This window comes from Nansenia antarctica (genome assembly GCF_963989245.1).
Source record: "Nansenia antarctica genome assembly, chromosome: 16".
Taxonomy (NCBI): domain Eukaryota; kingdom Metazoa; phylum Chordata; class Actinopteri; order Argentiniformes; family Microstomatidae; genus Nansenia; species Nansenia antarctica.
In genome coordinates this window covers 14476457-14496456 of record NC_137686.1, presented here as the reverse complement: position 1 = coordinate 14496456, position 20000 = coordinate 14476457, and the positions used below count along the sequence as shown (strand labels likewise).

Below are 20000 nucleotides of genomic sequence, written 5' to 3'. Positions count from 1 at the left end.
TCACTGTAGATGTCGAGGAGAGATTGTTTTTCCTCTTTTCAAAAGCAGGCGGTTTTCTCCCAACCTCGCTGGCAAAGGAACAGTCCAAGGCCAGTCATGTAATAGCACAAACAAGCTCCACTCCGTTGTTATTACAGCACGTTATTACTGGTGTCGTTCCACATTCACGACACCGATCAAGCGGTCGACTCCACGCACGTGTCATTTTAGCGCCGTTTTTGGCGTCGACTTTTCCCGACAACAACAAAAACACCCGAAAGAGCGCGTTTCGACTTTGGCCGTCCGACCTCCGAACCTATTATCTCCCCACTTCCTGTTTGTCTTTGAAACAGCAACGCCTTCGTCCCACATGCTCCGTAAGCCTTGAATGGGAATATGCTAATGAGCCTTTTTACACAACTTCCATACCTAATGTCACGCATGGTCATGATCCTTAACGCTGGATAGAGAAGTCAATACGCGCTTGTCTGCCGGCCTACAGCTCATCACGTTAACTCATGGAGGGCCTCCACTCAACCGCTCGACCGCCATTGTCCCCGACTATCAAATGCTCATTAGGCGTCGGTCCAAGTGTCTGTCAACTTCTGACACCGCGAGCAAGGAGCCTGTGTTTCCAGGACTTGGCCGTTGGTGGGGGGGGGGGGGGGGGGGATGGGGGTCTCTGGCTTCTTGAAAGCCCTCCTTTGTGACAGGCCAGATCTTGGGTTCTCCGTTTTTTCTTTATCTGTTCTTCCCACCCCTATTGTGATGCGCTCTCTTCTCTCTCTCTCTCTCTCTCTCTCTCTCTCTCTCTCTCTCTCTCTCTCTCTCTCTCTCTCTCTTCTCTCTCTCTCTCCTTCTCTTTTAGAAAATGCTGTCTTTGTCACGCAAAAAAAAAACACTTGGCCGTACATTGTCGAGAGCACCTCCGATAAAAGAGGGGATCGTTGGGACTTTTTTTGGGGAATAAAAAGAAAGAGAGAGCGAGAAAGATAGAGAGAGAGAGAGAGAGAGAGAGAGAGAGAGGCTAGGAGTGTGAATTAAAAAGGGCGGAACTCTACAAACATGTTGTGGAGAGACGGTGGGGCAGGCCCTCCTTCTGCCCCTCCTGGCCCACGCTACTGACATACAGGAGAGCGGGAGCTGGCAATGTCAGGGGACTTGAGGATTTGGGAGTCAAGTGTGGGTGAATGGGAGTGTTGGTGGTCCTCGGGGGGGGGGGCGGCCTGCTCGCAGCTGCCTGGGGAACAAGTGGAAGAAACAGAGGAGAGACAGACCGGCGAGCTAGCGTCGGACCTGGGGCAGCGGCCCGCGCGTGCGCCTCCCTCACTCACTTCTGTCTTTAATCTTTCGGGGGAGGGGGGGAGGTTGGACGGGGGGGAAGAGGGAGGGGGGGAGTTTGGCGCTTGGCAGCGGCTCTGACTCCGGCCTGCTAAACTACCAGCCCCCCCCCCCCACACACACACACACACACACACACACACACACCCCAACACAACACACACACCCCCACCGCCACCCCCCCCCCCCCCACTCTGTATTCTAGGCAAGGTGCTGGAATGACAAGGAGCTATTCATGCCAGAGGTAGAGGCAAAGGCTGTGGATCTCTCCTGTCTTGTTGGGGGGGGTTTGGTGTTGGGGGGGGGGGAAGAGGATGAAGGGGGGAGGGGGGGGGGCATTTTCCTGAAATGGTGAAGTAGAACAGAAAGGGGACAGAGAGAGGGAGGGAGGGAGGGTGAGTGCAAACAGAGCGAGGGATGGAGTGAGAGAGAGAGAGAGAGAGAGAGAGGGGGGGGTGGGGGCGAGTGAGTGAAACAGGAGGGAGGGAGGGAGGGAGAGAGAGAGAGAGAGAGAGAGAGAGAGAGAGAGGGCTACCATGCCGAATGATTGAGAGAGGCGGAGAGGAAGCAGAGCTTCATCAGATGAAATGAGGTGAAAATAATCCAGGCATTAATCAAGGCAGGGTTCGGAAAGGAGGGGGTCTCTTTTTTTCCCTCTCTTCTGCGGGCACACGAAAGGAAAGGTGTGAATGAAGGCAGGAGCGGTGGGACCTCAGTGGGCATCTACCATCTCACCATGTCAGAGTCCAACAGCAATGCAGCATGCACCGTCGACCAGGTCAGTTTGTCTCGTTAACCCGTATCCCTCGTTTCTCGACCGGTTACTCCGGTGGTCTTTTTTGGACGCACAAGACGCGCTTCGCTAGCTTCAGTATTATGTGTGTTTGTCATTCTCCCGGCTCCCGGCTTACTGAGGCAGGGGAGGGAAAACGTCCTTTCTTTCTTTTCTGTCGGTCGGTCTGTGTCTTTTCTTTCTGTCTTCCGACTACTCAAAGTTTAACCGGGGAGGGGGGGGGGGGGTGGGGTGGGGGGGGTGGTGTGGGGGTGGAGGAGCGGAGCACACACACACACACACACACACACAACAACAACATAAAAATTCGATTCGATCGCAGAAATAATTTTTCGGGGGGATTTTATTACTGATTAGAGAGAGAGGGAGAGGGAGAGAGGAAGAGAAAGAAAGAAAGAAGGAAAGAAGGAGAGAGGAAGAGAGAGTTTATCCAAAACTATCAAAGCAGCAATTGTCACAAGCTGCCTGGACGACGGTACAAGGTCCTGAAAGAATTGAATTAATCAAGACGGCGTATTGTCCCGGCCGCCGTATTTTTCGCCGATCATTCAGGGGGTCTGTGACGACTCAATAGGCCCCCGGTACCACGTGAGGAGGGGGGGGGGGTGGGTACAGCTCTTTAAAAACCACACCACGTGTAGCTGGGGGGCTGTGAAAAGTTTTTATAACTAATTGCAGTGGGAAGTTCTGCCGGAGCTGGCAGAAAAGAAGGGAGAGGGAGTGTGATGAAGTTTTTCTAAGGAAGTGGGGAGGGTCACAATGTGTGAAAGAGTGACAGAGTAAAAAAGGGAAAGTGTCCCCGAAAAAAAAGGGGGGGTTGGCTCATATTTATGCTTTCTCCCCTCTCTTCCTCTCTTCCTCTCATCCCCCCTCCCCCTCTCTCTCTCTCTTGGCCAAGGGACTTGTCAGTTTAGACAATTCCACCCGAAGATTTGTTTAACATAAAATATATAGATTTCCGTTATGGCACTTTGGTCGCCTCCGATTTATGCGGGCAGCCTAATCTGGTCACAGCTTTCGGTTTGTTGCTGTCAAAACTGACCGAGCCTTGCCTCCTTTTGGTCCAGAAGCTTGCACTCAGAGACACGGGCTGTTGGTATTGTTGCACATACTTTGAAAGACATATTTCTATGAAGAGAAAACATGGGGTTGCTTGCGGTAGGTAAAATGCTTGAATTCAGCCCTACATTTAGCTATATTGTGAGTGTACAGTGTGAATTGTCTGTCCTCGTTTTTGAAAGTATGTGTGAGTGTGTGTGTGTGTGTGTGTGTGTGTGTGTGTGTGTGTGTGTGTGTGTGTGTGTCTGTGTGTGTGTGTGTGTGTGTGTGTGTGTTTTTGACATCCGAAATGAATGTTCCGTGCATCAACTGATTGACATGTCAGCTTGTTGTGTTCACTATAGGTTTTTGAACGTTGTGTTTAAACCTTCTGTGGGCCTTTTCTCAATTATGTTTTCATTTTCCTCTTGCTTTACCCAATACTGATGACTACAGTACATTTCAGAGTGTGTGTCCAGTTTGCAAGTGCTGCGCTTAACCTTCACCTTTGAGTTTTCCAGATTGGACAGGAAGCTTTATCTGTACAAACAGTCATAGTCAATGTTGACTTAACATGGAGGGACTGCTCCGAGTGAACCCCTGAAACCTTTGGGATGAGAGAGAGAGAGAGAGCAAGAGAGAGAGAGAGAGAGAGAGAGATAGAGAGAGAGAGAGATAGAGAGATAGAGAGAGAGAGAGAGAGAGAGAGGGCAGGCAACATCTGTAGGAATGGGTGCATTTTGTTTCCTTGGATGATGCAATAGGCTCCTGCTGTTTAGTTACTGATTATGACAAACTAGAACCTTTAGGATATTTGATCATTGTGGTGTGTTTCATAAAGCCTAAACCTCCGGTATGACTAACGTCTGAGTCTACCTGTCTATGTTCTGTCTTTTCACTCAGCAGTGATCGAATTTATTGGGACTAAAGAGTCTTTTAAAGTTTGAGGGCATAATGTGTTAAGGGCATAATGTGTTATGCTGGGTGTACAGTGTCGAGCGTGTACAATGATTATGAGTCATGAATTTATCTAATTGATCTTTTTTTTTTAATTGTTATGTTATCCATCGGAATTAGTTTCCATCGGGAAGAAAGTGACATTATGAGCCATGGTGTGTGGCGTCATGGGAAACAACCCAGGTGACAGTTGATGCCTTAGAAAAGGCTAATTCTGACCCGTCGAGGGCTGGAGGCTTAAGTGTCACGAAGGTGACTGATTTATGTGGCAGCAGGACAGTTTGGGGACCTGAGACCAGGTGCACCTGACACCACGGACCCTTCAAACCCCCTCGGCTGTCGCCTTGTGTACCTAAATAGAGCTCAGACAAACCAACAGCTTGTCATGTTTCAGGGTAGTGACATTTCTATTCACTTAATGGGGTTGTGAGTTGTCATGTTGCTGTGCTTTGGTGCTACCCACCGACCTAGTTACCTCACTAATTGTTTGAATCACTTAATTTTTTGGGGTCAAGTGACGTTTGTGGTGTGTGGTCGCCGGTCTAATTCACACATGTTCCCGTCTGGTGGTGTGTCTCTGGGGACTTTCCGACGAACCTTGTTTGTTTTTCGTACTATTGTACTTTTGTACTACTGTACTTCTGTACTGCTAGAACTAACATCATTTTATTCTCAACTGTCATTTGCGGTCCACTCTGTTTGAATTAGAGCCCTGGCTCCCTGCGCTCTTGTACTAAGTGATTTCTCTCTCTCAGCGGGAGCCCGACCTCTGTGCTTGGGGAGCATGCTTGAGTAATCATTGGAGTAATAAGAAGTTTCAGAAATGATCTGGTAATTGCATGGAAAGCACCTCTGACTTAGTTTGACATGCTTCTTTTTTTTTTTTTTTACATTGAGGAAGTATTAAATAAAGTATTAAATGTCACTCCAAAAAAATAGGCAGTTTTAGAATGCTCATATTGGTTGAAATCTGGAATGTAGAATCTTGGAATCGGTTTGAAATGATTGCTAGGGTTCCGGGACACTCAGTTCTGATACACACTGATGCTCTGTGCTTTTGGCATTCAGCTTGCAACATGTGAAAATGGATTGTCGTTTCCGATTTGCTCACAATTTGAATTTTATATAGCCTATGTTTTGAACTTTTTGGCATCAAGTCGAATTTTGAATAATATGCTGAAATTGACCGTGACTATGCTACAGTACATTACATGAAATACCTCCATTTGAAACCCTTCCCATGGCGCCAATGTCTCTACCACGTACGCAGAACAGAAGTCTGTGTATTTCTATTTCGATACAATCCCCTGTTCAGTTAATTGCTGAACAGTTGAGATTCAAACACAAGGAAACATTGCCCATTGAATCATTGACCTAAATTATGTCTGTGATGCTTAAGCAGATTTGCTAGACCATGACAAGCAATGCCAGAAAGCAAAATAAGAGGCTGTTGAGTTGAAAAGCATTTCTTTCCCAGAATTCTTTCCCCCAGTTGAGGCTTTGGAGGCGATTAGTGTTGTTCCTGCGTCTGGCTATTCCCTCTGTTCAGTGGCGCTACCACCACCACCACCACCACCAGCAGCACATGACTATAACCTGAATACCCTGTGTGACGCCTCTGGGCTTGTGTAGCTAATGCTAATTCCATAATCATGTAAGAAGTTAATTCATTGTTGCGTAATTGTTTCTCTTTTGAACATGGCCGTTATACAGTTGACAATGGACAATGTTCCTAAATTGTTAAATCCCTCTCTCCCCCCCCCCCCCCCCCCCCCCACACTCTTCTCTCCTCTCCTCTTTCAGTCTATTTTCATCCTTCGCTCCAATACGGGTGCAGGTGTTTGTAGCCGTGGAGTGCGGCGCTAGTTTATGGAGCGGAAGTTGTGGGTGTGTTAATGTGGAGAGGAGAGAGAGGAGAGGAGAGGAGAGGAGAGGAGAGAGAGAGAGTAGAGAGAGAGAGAGAGAGGAGAGGGGAGAGACAGAGGACAGGGGAGGAAAGAGAGAGAGTAGAGAGAGGGAGAGGGAGAGGGGAGAGAGAGGCGAGAGAGAGAGGAGAGAGACAGACAGAGAGAGGAGAGAGAGAGAGAGGCGGGGAGAGGAGAGAGAGAGGAGGCGGGGAGAGGCAGAGAGAGAGAGCGATAAGAGAGATGGGGGGGGAAAAAAACAGGAAAACACAACAGACATATGTGATGTTGTGCCCTGGGCCCTTCTGGCCTCGCTGGCACCTCTGGCTCTGCCCCTGCTGTGGTACTCTTCTCCCTCTCCAACCCTGCTGAACCTCTGGCTCTGCCCCTGCTGTGGTACTCTTCCTGCTCCAACCCCACTGAACCTCTGGCTCTGCCCCTGCTGTGGTACTCTTCTCCCTCTCCAACCCTGCTGAACCTCTGGCTCTGCCCCTGCTGTGGTACTCTTCTCCCTCTCCAACCCTGCTGAACCTCTGGCTCTGCCCCTGCTGTGGTACTCTTCTCCCTCTCCAACCCTGCTGAACCTCTGGCTCTGCCCCTGCTGTGGTACTCTTCTCCCTCTCCAACCCTGCTGAACCTCTGGCTCTGCCCCTGCTGTGGTACTCTTCTCCCTCTCCAACCCTGCTGAACCTCTGGCTCTGCCCCTGCTGTGGTACTCTTCCTGCTCCAACCCCACTGAACCTCTGGCCACCACAGCTGGCAGCGCCTGCCCAGAACACAGCCCCAGTCACAGCGTTGGCTGGCTGGGCTGGACTGCCCCTGGCCCAGCCTGTGGCTCCACACTGAGAGTTCTCTCCAGGCTAGGCCCTCCGCTCTGTCTCGGCTGTTCGACATAGAAATAATCTACTGGCGTTCATTTGGTCAGATCGGAGGGGGGTCTCTCTCTCTCTCTCTCTCTCTCTAGGTTTTCACACCGAGAGAACATCTGTATTCGTCTCTATGGGCGATACTTTCATTGCTCTCCTGTGAACCAGTCCAATCTTTCACTGGTTATGTCAGAGCGGCCTCTCGGGGTAGGCTCTAACACAGAGAAACAGATGTATTCATCTCTATGGCCTACACTCTTAGAAGAAAAGGGTTCCAAAATAGTTGTTTATTTGCCCGGTCGGGGAACCCTTTGAAGAAGCCATTTTTGTGCCATGTAGAACCCTTTGGGGTTCTGTGGAAAAGGTTCCACATGGAACCCAAAAGGGGTCCCCTTCAGGGACAATTGAAGAACCGTTTTTGGTTCTAATTACCGTAGTAGGGATGCTCCGATCTGGATTTTTGGGGCCGATACCGATCACCGATTTTTTTCCTCAAGATCAACCGATACCGATACCGATACCGATTTTAAAAAAAATACATAACTGTAGGCCTACTGACTGGATAGCCTACATATTTTTTGCTTTTTAGACAAAAGTTTTTATCCATTAGGCACCAAGCAAACGCAGACCCATTTTTATGGCATAGTAAAGGTCTGGCCTATCACCCAGTTAGGGCCTGAAGCCCAAGTCAGTCGATATGGCTGTATAAAAGACATCATAAACGTGGCCTTCATGGTTTACATACTGTTACGTCCTCCTATGTTTTCTGTTCAGTTATCTGTCTTCCCCAGGAAAAATAAATAAATAAATAAATCGGTTTTTGCGATCGGCCATTTTTGCCGATCACCGATCGAGTCATTTGGAGTGAAATCGGCCGATTTAAATCGGTGGCCGATAAATCGGAGCATCCCTACTAATTAGCTCTCCATTTGTCCAAAAGCTCGATAGGAATTCATTTCTCCCCAACGACCACCCATGCCAGGGGAGGCTGGGGGAGGTAGAAATCGGAGGACAGGCTCGTTGTTATGTTTACATTTACATTTTTGCCATTTAGCAGACGCCTTTATCCAAAGCGACTTACAACAAATACATTTGTCTAAGTGAATCATCTATCCATCAGTCATCGTACGAAAACATAATCTATGCTAGGACCAGTGACCATTAGAGAAACTGCACAGGGGGGTAGTGGGGATGATGAGGTCTTTAGGAGGGACGGTTAAGATGTAGCCTGAAGAGACGGGTCTTCAATCTACGGCGGAAGACATGTAGTGACTCTGCAGTCCTGACGGCGGTGTAATGTACAGAATGGAATGAGGAATGGTGTCTACTGTCTGTCACGTACCGATTTCTATCTCCACTAGCCTCCCCTGGTATGTTGGTGAAGGGTCATTTTCAGACACGGCTAGCTACTTTATCTCGTTTATCTTGTATCTTGTGTATCTATCACATATTTGATGTTTGCGAAATGCAGTCGTCGTACCTCCATGGGACAATGACAAAAGGAACATTTACATTTTTGACATTCAGCAGATGCCCCCTTATCCAAAGCGACTTACAACAAGTACATTTGTCTAAGTAAGTACAATAACAATAGTGATGATAGACAAGTCTGGAGTTGGCTTGAAAATAATCCTCAACCAGACGTTAAGTAGCCTACCTCAGCCGGCGATAACTATGTCTGAACTATTCACACCAAACCTTCACATTCCTCCATCCTATAAATCCTGGTTTTTACGGGAGTCCCAAAAAACGACCGCCGTACCACCATTTAACAACCCACAATTTTATTATTTACACCAGCCTCAGGAACTCTCTCCTCTTTATCTCTCTAGCTTCTCTTCTCTCTCTCCTCTCCTCTCCTCACCTCACTTAACCCAACCTCTCCCCTCTCTCTCTCTCTCTCTCTCTCTCTCTCTCTCTCTCTCTCTCTCTCTCTCTCTCTCTCTCTCTCTCTCTCTTCTTTCGTTTTTCATTTCATCTCCGGTGGTCTTCAGTTACTGGGGAGGTGTCATTCCTAGCATTGAAGTGATCAGGGGTCCATTAGATGACACGCGGGGTATTTCTTCTCTGGGGTGGCTCGCCTGGGGGGGTCGCTAAAAATGTTACCCCCCCGGACAGCTGCGTTGCACAGGGAGGGGGGGTCACATTTGCCTCTGGGTTGAGCCTCTCTATCCTACTGCTGAAGAACATCCAAAGCTTACAGCAGGCTTGATGCTTGCTTGTTTATTCAAATTGTGTCATACACACCCTGTTTGGTGTGGAGATTAAAAAAGAGATGTGTGCGTGTATGTGTGTGTGTGCGTGTGTGTGTGCGTGTGTGTCTAGGAACTGCATGAACAGTGCGGGTGTGTGTGTTAAGGCACTGCACGAACTCTGCGAGTCTGTGTTTGTGAAAGGCAACTGACACACTGCTCAATTCCATCCAACTCTAGACCTCCCGAGCCACGGCAGGGTCATTCTGAGTAGCCTCAGGGCCGTTCTCATAGGAGTCCTGTGATCAAACAGCGCCACAGCCAAGCTAGAGGCCGAGCCACCTCCATGCTGGTTCACGGGCGGCTGGAGGAGGTCGAAACCAGAGGACGGGGATCACTGTGGCCACCTGGAACGGAGTGAGAAACGGTCTCAAACACGTGAACACATAAGCGACAAGTGGAACGATACCATTCCTCATTCCGTCCCATGCATTAACAATGAGCCCCGTCCTCCGATTTCTACCTCCATCAGCCTCCCCTGATGGACGTATCCTAGCCTAGCCTACGGCCGGACGACAGATTTTAGGCCGCAGATTTGGTTACGAACTGAAGGAGAAGAGGAGAGAGAGAAAGTCTATCGCTCCACAAGCTTGCGTTTTTTGAGTTGACATTTACGTTACATTTTTGGCATTTAGCAGACACCTTTATTCAAAGCGACTTACAACAAGTAGCCTACGGTACATTTGTCTAAGGAAGTTAATCATCTATCCATCAGTCATCGCAAGAAAAAGTAACCTATGCTAGGCCCAGGGGGGCATTGGCAGTTACAATGCTAGAAGGAGGAAGAGTTGAACAAAGAGTTGAATGCTTAAGCAGAGACCTCAGACGGATTACGTAACATGGTATCTAGGCTATGTCTGGGCTATTGTGAGGACATTTAGAGAAGTCAGTCGGGACGTCCTGAATGGGCCCGCAGATGAACAGGGTTCTGGCCAAGATTCATAATGTGATATGATATCATTTCAGATTTTTCATTTTTTTCAACTCACTTTATTTTTGTTGTTGTTGTTGTTGTTTGTGGTGTGAGCTGCTATAACGCCTTATTTTCCCCTCGGGATCAATAAAGTATAATCTATTTTTGGAACAAGGTGACGCATTGCATTATCAAAACCGTTTATTCAAGTGCGCTAAAAATATAACTAATTATGCTCAATTATCAGTACTATATATCAGTTTCATTTGCTCTGAAATGTTTACGTAGTGACGGAGCCAAGTCGACAAGACGGCGGACCGTCCCTCTTACATTCTTTGGGGAGAACCCAGATATGTGTTATACAAACACTCAAATCCACGCTGGGATCCCAATCATTTCTCTGAACAACACTCAAGATGAAAAATCTGTTGTTTTTCTTAGTAGTATTCTTAGTATCTATTGGGAATCAACAAAGCCAATGATAATGTCCATAAGTCTTGGCTAACCCCGAATCAGGACGAAAAGTGTTTTTCACACATGGCTGTCCCTCGTAACACACACACACACACACACACACACACACTGACTGCTCTTCTTAATTAAAGGCTTGTGTGTTACTGTTAAAGATCAGAGATGCCCTCCCTCTCAGCTGTAGTAGTGTCCTCCACCAGCTGCCAGACCAGACAGGCTGTGTGTGATGCCTGGCTGTCGCTAGCTGATGCAGGTCCAGAGAGGACGCTGGCGTTGCTTGTTCGCCGCTTCTCCGCCCGAAATCTAGGTGTAATTGCAGTATACAGAGTAGATTGTCCTACAAAGACACTTAGACACTTTTTGTTTCTTTTTACTATTACTACTCAATCTTTTCAGTTTGTAAAGCGTCTTTGAGTGTCTTGAAAAGTGCTATATAAGTCTAATGTATTATTATTATTATTATTATTATTATTATTAATAATAAATGCCGCCTCAAATTGCCTCCTCCACCTGGAGGTTGAAGTTGAATGTGTGTATTTGAGTTTCAACGTTTTTGAGAGGATTGTTGTGCAGTAGCCGCTTAGAGAGAATGGAAAATAGCCTGCTAATAGCCTGCTAATAGCCTGCTAATAGCCTGCTAATAGCCTGCTAATAGGTGCTCGGTGTATATGATAGGGGGATGACAGGGGATGTGTATGAAAGGTAGAGAGATGAAAGCCGGAGATGGGCTGTTCCTCCTCTATGCAGTGTGGACACGGAGCACTGACCGGAGGTAGAATTCATCTGCTACACTGCCAAGTGGGATGGAAGTCAGTGGTGCTGCTGTGTGAAATGGTCAGAAAGTAAGTTAGCCTGATGTATTGGCATCTTTTATCTGGTGTGAAAGAGAGCTAGAGACAGAGAATAAGGTTGAAGGGTATGAGGTGTGTTTGAGGTGTGTGTTTTGGAGTGTGTGTGTGTGTGTGTGTGTGTGTGTGTGTGTGCGTGTGTGTGTGTGCCCGCGCATGCATGCGTTTCTGTCTAAAAGAGCAAGCGTGTGTGTGTGTGTGTGTGTGTGTGTGTGTGTGTGTGTGTGTGTGTGTGCAGGTGAACAGCTTGCGTTGGCCAATTGCTCCGCGGGCCAGTTTCCCGCATCACTAGACGGCCATGGTCGATGAGCACTAATTGAATGATCTAGTTAAGCGGAGCGCGTGGATGGAGCTAGACCTGGTTGTCTGCACAAATCAGCCCTGACAATCCCCCGTTCCCTGTACGAGCATCATCTATAGATCTCAGCCTCGTTTCATTGTCTCATCCGGTTATCGGAGTTTAATGTTTAACGTGTCAGTCGGGCCCGATAATGTAATGAGACTGGATGGAAAATTGTAATTGTTGGCATAAAGATTGGTCGTGGTTTTGCATACAGTAGATGTGTATTTGCACTGTTACACATTGACATTATGTTACGTATCGGCCTATACAGTACAGCGCACGTGGGGTGTAAAATCCTGAGACCTTTACCGAAATCCACTAGGATGTTGAGAAACTGACCAAAGACTTTTGGAGATGTGTGAGATCCTGAACGGGCCACGTTTCTCAGTTGTACCAGGCAGCATGGTGCGTGGTGCAACGCCAAAGCTCTTGGCTCTTCCATCCTGATCCTGAAACCCCTCCTCCAGCCTCCAGCCTCCACCTCCAGCCTCCACCCCCCAGCTCCAGCCTCCACCCCCTACCTCATACTCAAGCTCCAGCCTCCACCCCCCTCCTCCAGCCTCCACCCCCCCCTACCTCACACTCCACCCCCAGCCTCCACCCCCTCAGCTCCAGCCTCCACCCCCTGAGCTCCAGCCTCCACCCCCACCTCACACCCCCAGTCAAGGGCAGCCACATCCTGGTGGAGCCCAGCTAGTTCCTCCCAGAGTGTCCCAGGGAGAGGCTCCACCACTGAGCCCAGAGCTGATGCTACTGCACTAGTACTGCTGCTGCTGTCAAGTCCACTGGTGTACCAGTCAGGGATATTTACCATGGAAAAGTCAAAGGTAATGGTGTTATGGTGTGTGTGTGTGGGGGGGGGGGGGTTGAGAGGAGAGATGGAATGGAGAGGTAGGCTACATTTCTTTCTTGAGTGAGTTGAGTGTTTTGGTGTATTTCAGGCCTATGACTGTGTTGTTCGCTACAGTATATTAAACACAAGGTAGTGACATTGTGTTGCTGGACCACTGGCACAGTGGTTACTGTTGATTGCCCTGTTTGTTTTGTTGTTTCATTTTAATACAGTAATGCAAAATATATGAAAAAGTTAATAATAATAGTTCCACATGAATCATCTCAGTGGATTTTTTCTTTTTAAGAATATTTGTAAATGTTGTGTGATAGTGGTTTATTATGTAATAACTATGGAGAATGGACTTGCAGGCTTGTCTGTTGGTGTTGGTTTGAATTTTACAAACAAATTTGAGATGGGTCATTGTTTTCAATGAGTATCTGTCACGATACTGACTCACGATCTGAGGTAGCTCCTAGAGGAACTGCGACGCGACTGTAATTCATAAATGTTCACTTATGCTTTTACACGGCCTGCAACTGTCGTTCGGCAGACCTTACACTGTTGAGCGTCGCTGAGGGGCGTCGCGCACCTCCTGAACTTTGTTGTGTCGCCGACAACGCCATCGATCGTCCGTGACAAGGACTCTGTATAGGCCTGTTAAAAATCATAAAGCAGCCGTAAGCCCTCTTCAAGGGGGGGCTGATTAGCATTTTAAAGTACATTAGTAATTAGTATATTAGGGTGCATACTGACGACTTCCCGGGGACTACAGCTGGAAATTAGCCATATAGGCTTAAGCTGCTCCATTTACTGCACAGTTAATTAATGTGGACTGTCCACGTAACTATAAACTAATAAACTAAACTAAACTAAATTCGAGCCTTCAGTCTTGCTTCACTAGAAGAATTATACATTCCGAGTCGTCCGGGAAACCCCATATCATCTCGCAATCGCTTTCAAGTCAGTCCCGAGACTTTCTAAAAAGAACTTCTTTGACATGTAAGCCCTGTCTCGGGTGGGTCTGACTGACTGAGAGACTTGAGTGACTGACTGACTGACTGATGTGACCCGTGGTTGACCTCAGCTTCTGGGGGTCCATTCTCAGTAGGGTCTGGTGTTGACTGGGCCCAGCTTTCCTCCCTGTGTCTCCCCTGACACCTCGCCATTACCCTTTATTAATCAACCATGCAAAGGAGGTATTCAGCCCCTGCCCAATCAGATGGCTAGGAATGCCGGCCCTGTGTGAGGGAGAAGGAGGGGTGAGAAGCCACAGTTCAGCGTCTTTTAGTTGGATTACTTTCACCTCAGCGACGACCGATAAAGCTGCCTTTGAGGACTCAGGGAGAATCTGGGGGTTTATTTAATAACAGTTGAGTAACACTGAACACACACACACACACACACAATCTTGTTTTCTGTTTTCTCCCCCTAGGTGACATTAACGGGATGTTACGTGGGACACTTAAGTAATCAGTTGTCATTGTTGACTCTGGGAAGCGAACTTAAGATTTCACGGTTTCGATTGACTCTGGTTCAATTTCTATAGATCGAAAACAATCGGAGTTGTTTGATTTTTAAAGTTGGATAATGACCTTGACGCTAGAGTAGTGTTTCCGGGTTTCTAACGGCATTCAAACTGTGTTTTTTTTAATGGCGCTAGCAAAAACAGTGCCATTCATGAGTTCGCCATTCATTCAATACAGGCAGGAAGTCATTTGAATTTCTTTCATTTCGCCTAAACAATACTCTTCTCCTCAACTGCACATTAGATAAGATCAGTTGATGGTATGCTAACTAGCTAGCTCGTCACTTTGTTTCAAATTGCATGTTTGAATCCAGCTCACGTATTCGCTGCGTTATGCTGTTGTTGTTTTGGAATGGAATGATGACCCTGACCCTCTCAGGGTCGCGGTGGGAGGGGCGACCTCTAACCTCTGGTGTTTGAACAGATGTCTCCAACGCTTCTAGAAGAGCTGACCGGGCATTCCGTCCCGTCACTCATTCGTTCTCGTGTTTGAGTAAATATAATACACATATATATAATATATCTACATACATATATATAATATATATACATACACGCTACTGAAACAGGACATTCAGCCCCTGGACAGCTCCTGCCCTATGGACCATTAGGCTCTAGAACCATCGGTTCTCAAGGCGACTTACTTAATAATATAATGCCATTAAGCTGACACTTTTATCCAAAACGACTTACATTGCAGTGAGTGCATATATTTTTATCAGGATATATGGTCCAGTTGGAATCTAAGCCCCAACCTAAGCGTTGTTAGCACCATCTGCGACAGAAGACCACAGTACCTTTAGTTAGTGACATCACTGTCTGCTGGTGGGGATAGTAGGTTTGTAGTCCTGGACTAAGATAAGCCTATGCTCTACAACACTCTTAGAACAAAAAGAAGGTTCTAGTTAGTACCATTCATTCTTCATTCTTCCCTGGAACTTCCACACGGAAGACACAATTGTCTACCTTTAGGTCAAGAGGACATCCTCAAGACTGTGTTGATGTCTCAGACAGGGCTTTCGTTCTTTCTTTCTTTCTTTCTTATTATTTAAAGATTAAAAGTAACATTACAGATGTTCAAATGTTTTAGGCCTACCTTTAGACTGACCTGACTCAGTTAAAACTGGTTTAGAGCAGCTTCCTGTTCTGCAGCACAGAAAGACAGAATCACATAAACAATACAAAAAGTAAAAGCGGGAACAATCACTGAAGGAAGACGGCAGGAAAACGTCGACGGCTATCTCATCACAAGAGCGTGATTCCAAATCCAAATACAAGCCTGCAAACTGCGACACTTTAAATAAATGTGCAATAACACTATTGTGCAATATGACAACCCTAGTCGTCTATCTGTACAGTATAGTATAGTGGATAGTGTACATAGCCTTTATTTATGTAAACCAGCTCCTTCCCTTGTGATTTTTTTAAAAGTGTTTTTTTCTTCTTCTTTCCTAACACCAGGGGAGCCACCCCTCCTAAATTTCGTTGTTTGGTACCTGTACTGTAGCAATGACAATAAAGTCCATTCATTCATTCATTCATTCACAAATACAGTAGCTAAAAAACAACACGAAAAAAAACACAAACTTGTTTTCTTCCTTTCTCAGGCACTGTGACTGCCACTTTATTGTTAGTGAAGGTTTTTATTTACGACGACTAAGGAATACTTGATTCACAGACTTAGACAACTTTAAATAGTGATAAATTGTGTTTATTTACAAATGTGGACGGAGCTGTCTGATATGTATGCCAGGGATGTTTATCCAGGTGTTGCCAGGGGTCTGTTTGCCTTGTGGTGGTGAAGTGATGAGGTAATTAGACGTGTAAATCAGGTGCTGGGGTCCATGTGCACAAGTGTGGAAGGTCCCCTGGCGTGTGTGTGTGTGTGTGTGTCTGTGTGTGTCTGTGTGTGTGTGTGTTCGTGCGTGTGTGCGTGTGTGCGTGTGCAGTCAGCTATGATAAGTGGCCCCACACGCACAACCCTCCTGTACAGTGCAATATGAAAATGCGTAGCGCGCAAAAATCACTGATTAATCCTGTAAACCGTCCTCTTTCCAGTTGCACTCTCCCTGTTTCCCTCTCTTGGCCCTCTTGTGTGTATCTTATAACTCTGTGAACACAAAACACACAACAAAACACACTTTACACAAAGAACACACTTTTTTCTCAGTCATTCATGAGTCAAGTTAAGTGTTTCAAGTGTATTGTCATTACACAAGTGTAAAAGAGTAAAATTCTTAGGCTTCGATTCTAGACATTCTAGGCAGCACAAGATAAAAGGCAATAGGCAATTATGCCTATCTGTCCACTGAGGACGCAGGGCCTAATGCCTTGTGATTGTTGCATGCCTACTGTGAATACAGGCGGGCTGGCGTACTAAATGCCAGCCAGCTCTGGACAGCCTGCTAGGCTGGAGGGACAGACGGACAGGAGGGGAGACAGGAAAGAGGAGGGAGAAGAGAGGAGAGGAGGAGAGGAGGGGAGGGAGGAGAGATGGGGAGAGAGGAGAGGAAGGGAGAGAGGAGAGGAGGGGGTGGGAGAGGAGAGGAGGGGAGGGGAAAGAAGGAGAGAGCAGGGGAGGGGAGCAGTGATGGGCAGCCAGCCAAATCATCTCTTGTTCCCTGTCTTATTTTCCTTATCATCCCTCCTTCCCTCTCTTTCTTTCGTCCATCGCTGTAGTGTGGAGTTGCTTCCTCTCCTCCTGTCCCCATCACCGAGGTAACATCACGAGGAGTGATGAAGGAGAGGAGAGGAGGTGGCCTAACATAGCGTGAGCCTGTTGACAGGCACCTCAGATCTCACCTAGGTGTGTATCAGTACGCTGCTGCTCTCTCCTGCACTCTCTTCTGTGTGTATGTGTGTGTGTGTGTGTGTGTGTGTGTGTGTGTGTGTGTGTGTGTGTCAGTATGCTGCCTCTGTCCTGGTCCGGGCCCAGGGTTGAGTGCTGCTCCACCCCAGTGGAAAGTGACTCTGACAGGGCCACAGCTGTCTGCATGTATGTGAGGATTGTGAGTGTGTGTGTGTGTGTGTGTGTGTGTGTGTGTGTGTGTGTGTGTGTGTGTATGACTATTAACTGCTCATTTATTGCCAACATTTTTGGGTTGTTTAGTTGTTTATTTTGTATTTATTTGTCCTCTGTACGAAACTAGCATCATGAAGCTAGCATCGTCAACACCGTCCGAATGTCAATCATGACGTGCGTTTTTTTTGTAGAGCGCAGCTGTGAACTGTTGTTCTGACTATAGCTGATGTGGAAGCGAACGCATTTGTATTTTTGGGTCTGTTTCTGCCACGGTCTCCTACCTTTCAACACCCTGCCGTTCTGCTGAGCATTCCAGCTAATTAAAAATGTAAAAAAAATATATAATAATTACCGCTTGCATTTCACAAGAGCTGAACCGAACAGAACATTGGGGGGCGGCAGGTACCCTTGTGGTTAGAGAGGCCGGCCAGCAATCGGTAGGTCGTTGGTTCGATCCCCACTGTCCATTGTGCCCTTGAGCAAGCCCCTGCTCCAGGGGCGCCGAAGATGGCTGACCCTGAGCCCCTAAACTGCTCCAGGGGTACCTCCCTGGGGGTAGACGGGTGCATGAACTACATTTTGTTTTGTGTACATTTTGTGTACATTTTGTGTACATTTCGTTGTCTCAGGACTTGTGCTCTGTTCAGTGACAATAAAGTTTAATCTTAGTCTTAACGTTGCATCACACCTGTTTGGACGGACCGATGACTCATAGTCAGAAGGGGCTGCTTGGGACGGAGAACACAGATGAGTGAAGGAGCAAGTGGTGAAATTAGTTTTGGAAGGCTTTTGACTTTTCACTTAGTCTGTAGTCTTTAGACGAAGATGCACACCGGTTCTAGTCACACCCAGTCACCTCCATCCTTCTTAGTTCCAGTTCCAGTTGACAAAAAAAAAACAGTGCAGTTTCAGTCCACAAAAACTCCAAAACAGTTTTTGTAGAGTTTGTGCGAGTTTTTGTAGACCAAAACCACACTAAAATGCCTTCAGTCTTCATCAACCAAAGCTAGACCAAAACCAAGAAGGAAAGAAATGACCAAATGACCAAAACCAATGTCGTCCAAAGACCAAGGCAAAATGCCAGAAAAACCTGGTCCTGCCCCTCCCTACATAATTTTTGGTCTGACATTTTCCAAACCATTTCAAAATGTATTGAAACTCGGATCTGGCCAACGGCCCTAACAGCTTGTTTTGGTGTGCTCCCTGCTAATCTCTCACTACCATCATATAAAGCTGGCCTGGTCGCCTTTACAACGCTTCTGGCCAGACGTCTGATTTTACTGCAGCGGAAATCCACCAATCTTCCATCTCACTGTGTGTGGCTTAGGGACATTTTATACTTTATTAAAATGGAGAAAATAAGATGTGTCAGGGGGGGGATCAACACTTAGATTTTATAAAACATGGGGTTCTTTCCTTAACTATATTAGGGCCCTACACCTGCCAGATGCTCCATAAGGAGTAGGCCATCTGGTAGACCTACCCAATATTACTCAATTGGGACAGCTGGGCTAGGTTGAATGTGTGTGATTGATTGACTAGTGGAGCCATATACTGTATACGGGCCCCATATATTTCTGACTTCTGACCATTATACATTAGGCTACTGCTTATTTGTTTTAGGGTATACAGACAATGTATTTGAATATCTGGACCTCCAAGCTATGTGCTGTGTGTTTGTTATGTGTGGTTTCTCTTTTTTATTTTTTACTTTATTTTATTTATTTTTCGTCCTTTTTGTTGTTGTTGTTGTTGTTGTTGTTGTTGTTGTATGCGTCTGTGGGTATATATGGATGTTGTATCACTTGATTACCTCTCTGGCTGCTAATGTATTTGTATGACCCACTACTTGTTATGAAAAATCATCAATAAACAAATAAAATAAATTAAAAATAAAAATAAAAAATAAAAAATAAAAATCTGCCACAATGAACACTGTGGTGGAGGGAGCCAGTGGTGGCATTGTAGTCTGGTCACCTGACAGGATGTCAGGCCTCGTTTTAACACCACTGCAGTGAACGTGCTTCCTCTTTCCTTAAAGACGTCGTTGAACACACTCTCCCTGTGACCTTCTCTGTCTGTCTCTCTCTTTTGTCTTCTTCTTTTTGATATTCCCTTTCTCTCTCTCTCTGGCTTCCTTCTCTCTTTCTTGCTCCTCTTACATCTCCAACCCTTTTGTCTCACCCCCCCCCCCCCCCCCTCTCACTTTCTCTTTCGTCCTCCCCCCCTCCCCCTACTCCTCTTCCCCTGTGCACCTGTGTGCAGTGTGTTGCAAACAGAGGTGAAGAAGGAGGAGGAGAGAGGCGGAGAGGCTTGGGCTGAGGCTCCTCAGAGAGAGAAGGAGAGGTGGAGAGAGGAAGGGGGTAGAGAGGGAGAGAGAGGAAGGGGGTAGAGAGGGGGAGAGAGAGGCTGTGTTGGCCATGTGCGTGGCTTGCTTATGTAAGGGCAGATGGGCCCAGCTGGGAGTGTGATGGGGGGATGAGAGGAGGAGAAGAGAGGATGGGGCTTGTTGGCTGGCTGGCTGGCTGTCTGAGTGACCAGGGTGCTCCAGGGAGATAGCAGTACAGGCCTAAACACCTGGGCAGGCAGGAGCAGGGAGGGAGAGAGAGGTAGAGGAGGAGGAGGAGGAGGAGGAGGAGGAGGAGGAGGGAGAGGTAGAGGAGGAGGAGGGAGAGGTAGGTAGAAAAGGAGGAGGAGGGAGGGAGAGGTAGAAGAGGAGGAGGGAGGCAGAGGTAGAGGTAGTACTTCTAGTCTAGTACTTCTAGTTTCAAGCATTAAGGTATTCAGAACCAGTAGTCTCAGTAACAAGTTATAATATCTTAAGATAATTAAGGACAGAAAAGCTTGAAACAATTTTGGTAAGAAGAAATATCTTGTCAGACAAAAAACAAGCATATGCCTTGATTTAAGATA

At 46.9% G+C, this 20000-nt stretch overlaps 1 protein-coding gene across 3 annotated transcripts in view; it reads left to right on the top strand.

Moving 5' to 3' along the window:
* Window positions 1-20000, top strand: part of slc6a9 (solute carrier family 6 member 9) — a 57390-nt gene that overhangs the window by 15433 nt on the left and 21957 nt on the right. Inside the window, exon 1 of one of the 3 annotated variants that reach the window (XM_080546371.1) lies at window positions 1858-2098. The exons of 1 other annotated variant lie outside the window; for it this stretch is intronic. In XM_080546371.1, the coding sequence (XP_080402497.1) occupies window positions 2057-2098 (42 nt within the window). In that variant the 5' untranslated portion in view covers window positions 1858-2056. Of the gene's footprint in view, window positions 1-1857; window positions 2099-3036; window positions 3272-20000 lie in introns of those variants that run through there. One more of the 3 variants, XM_080546373.1, reaches the window with a different exon arrangement.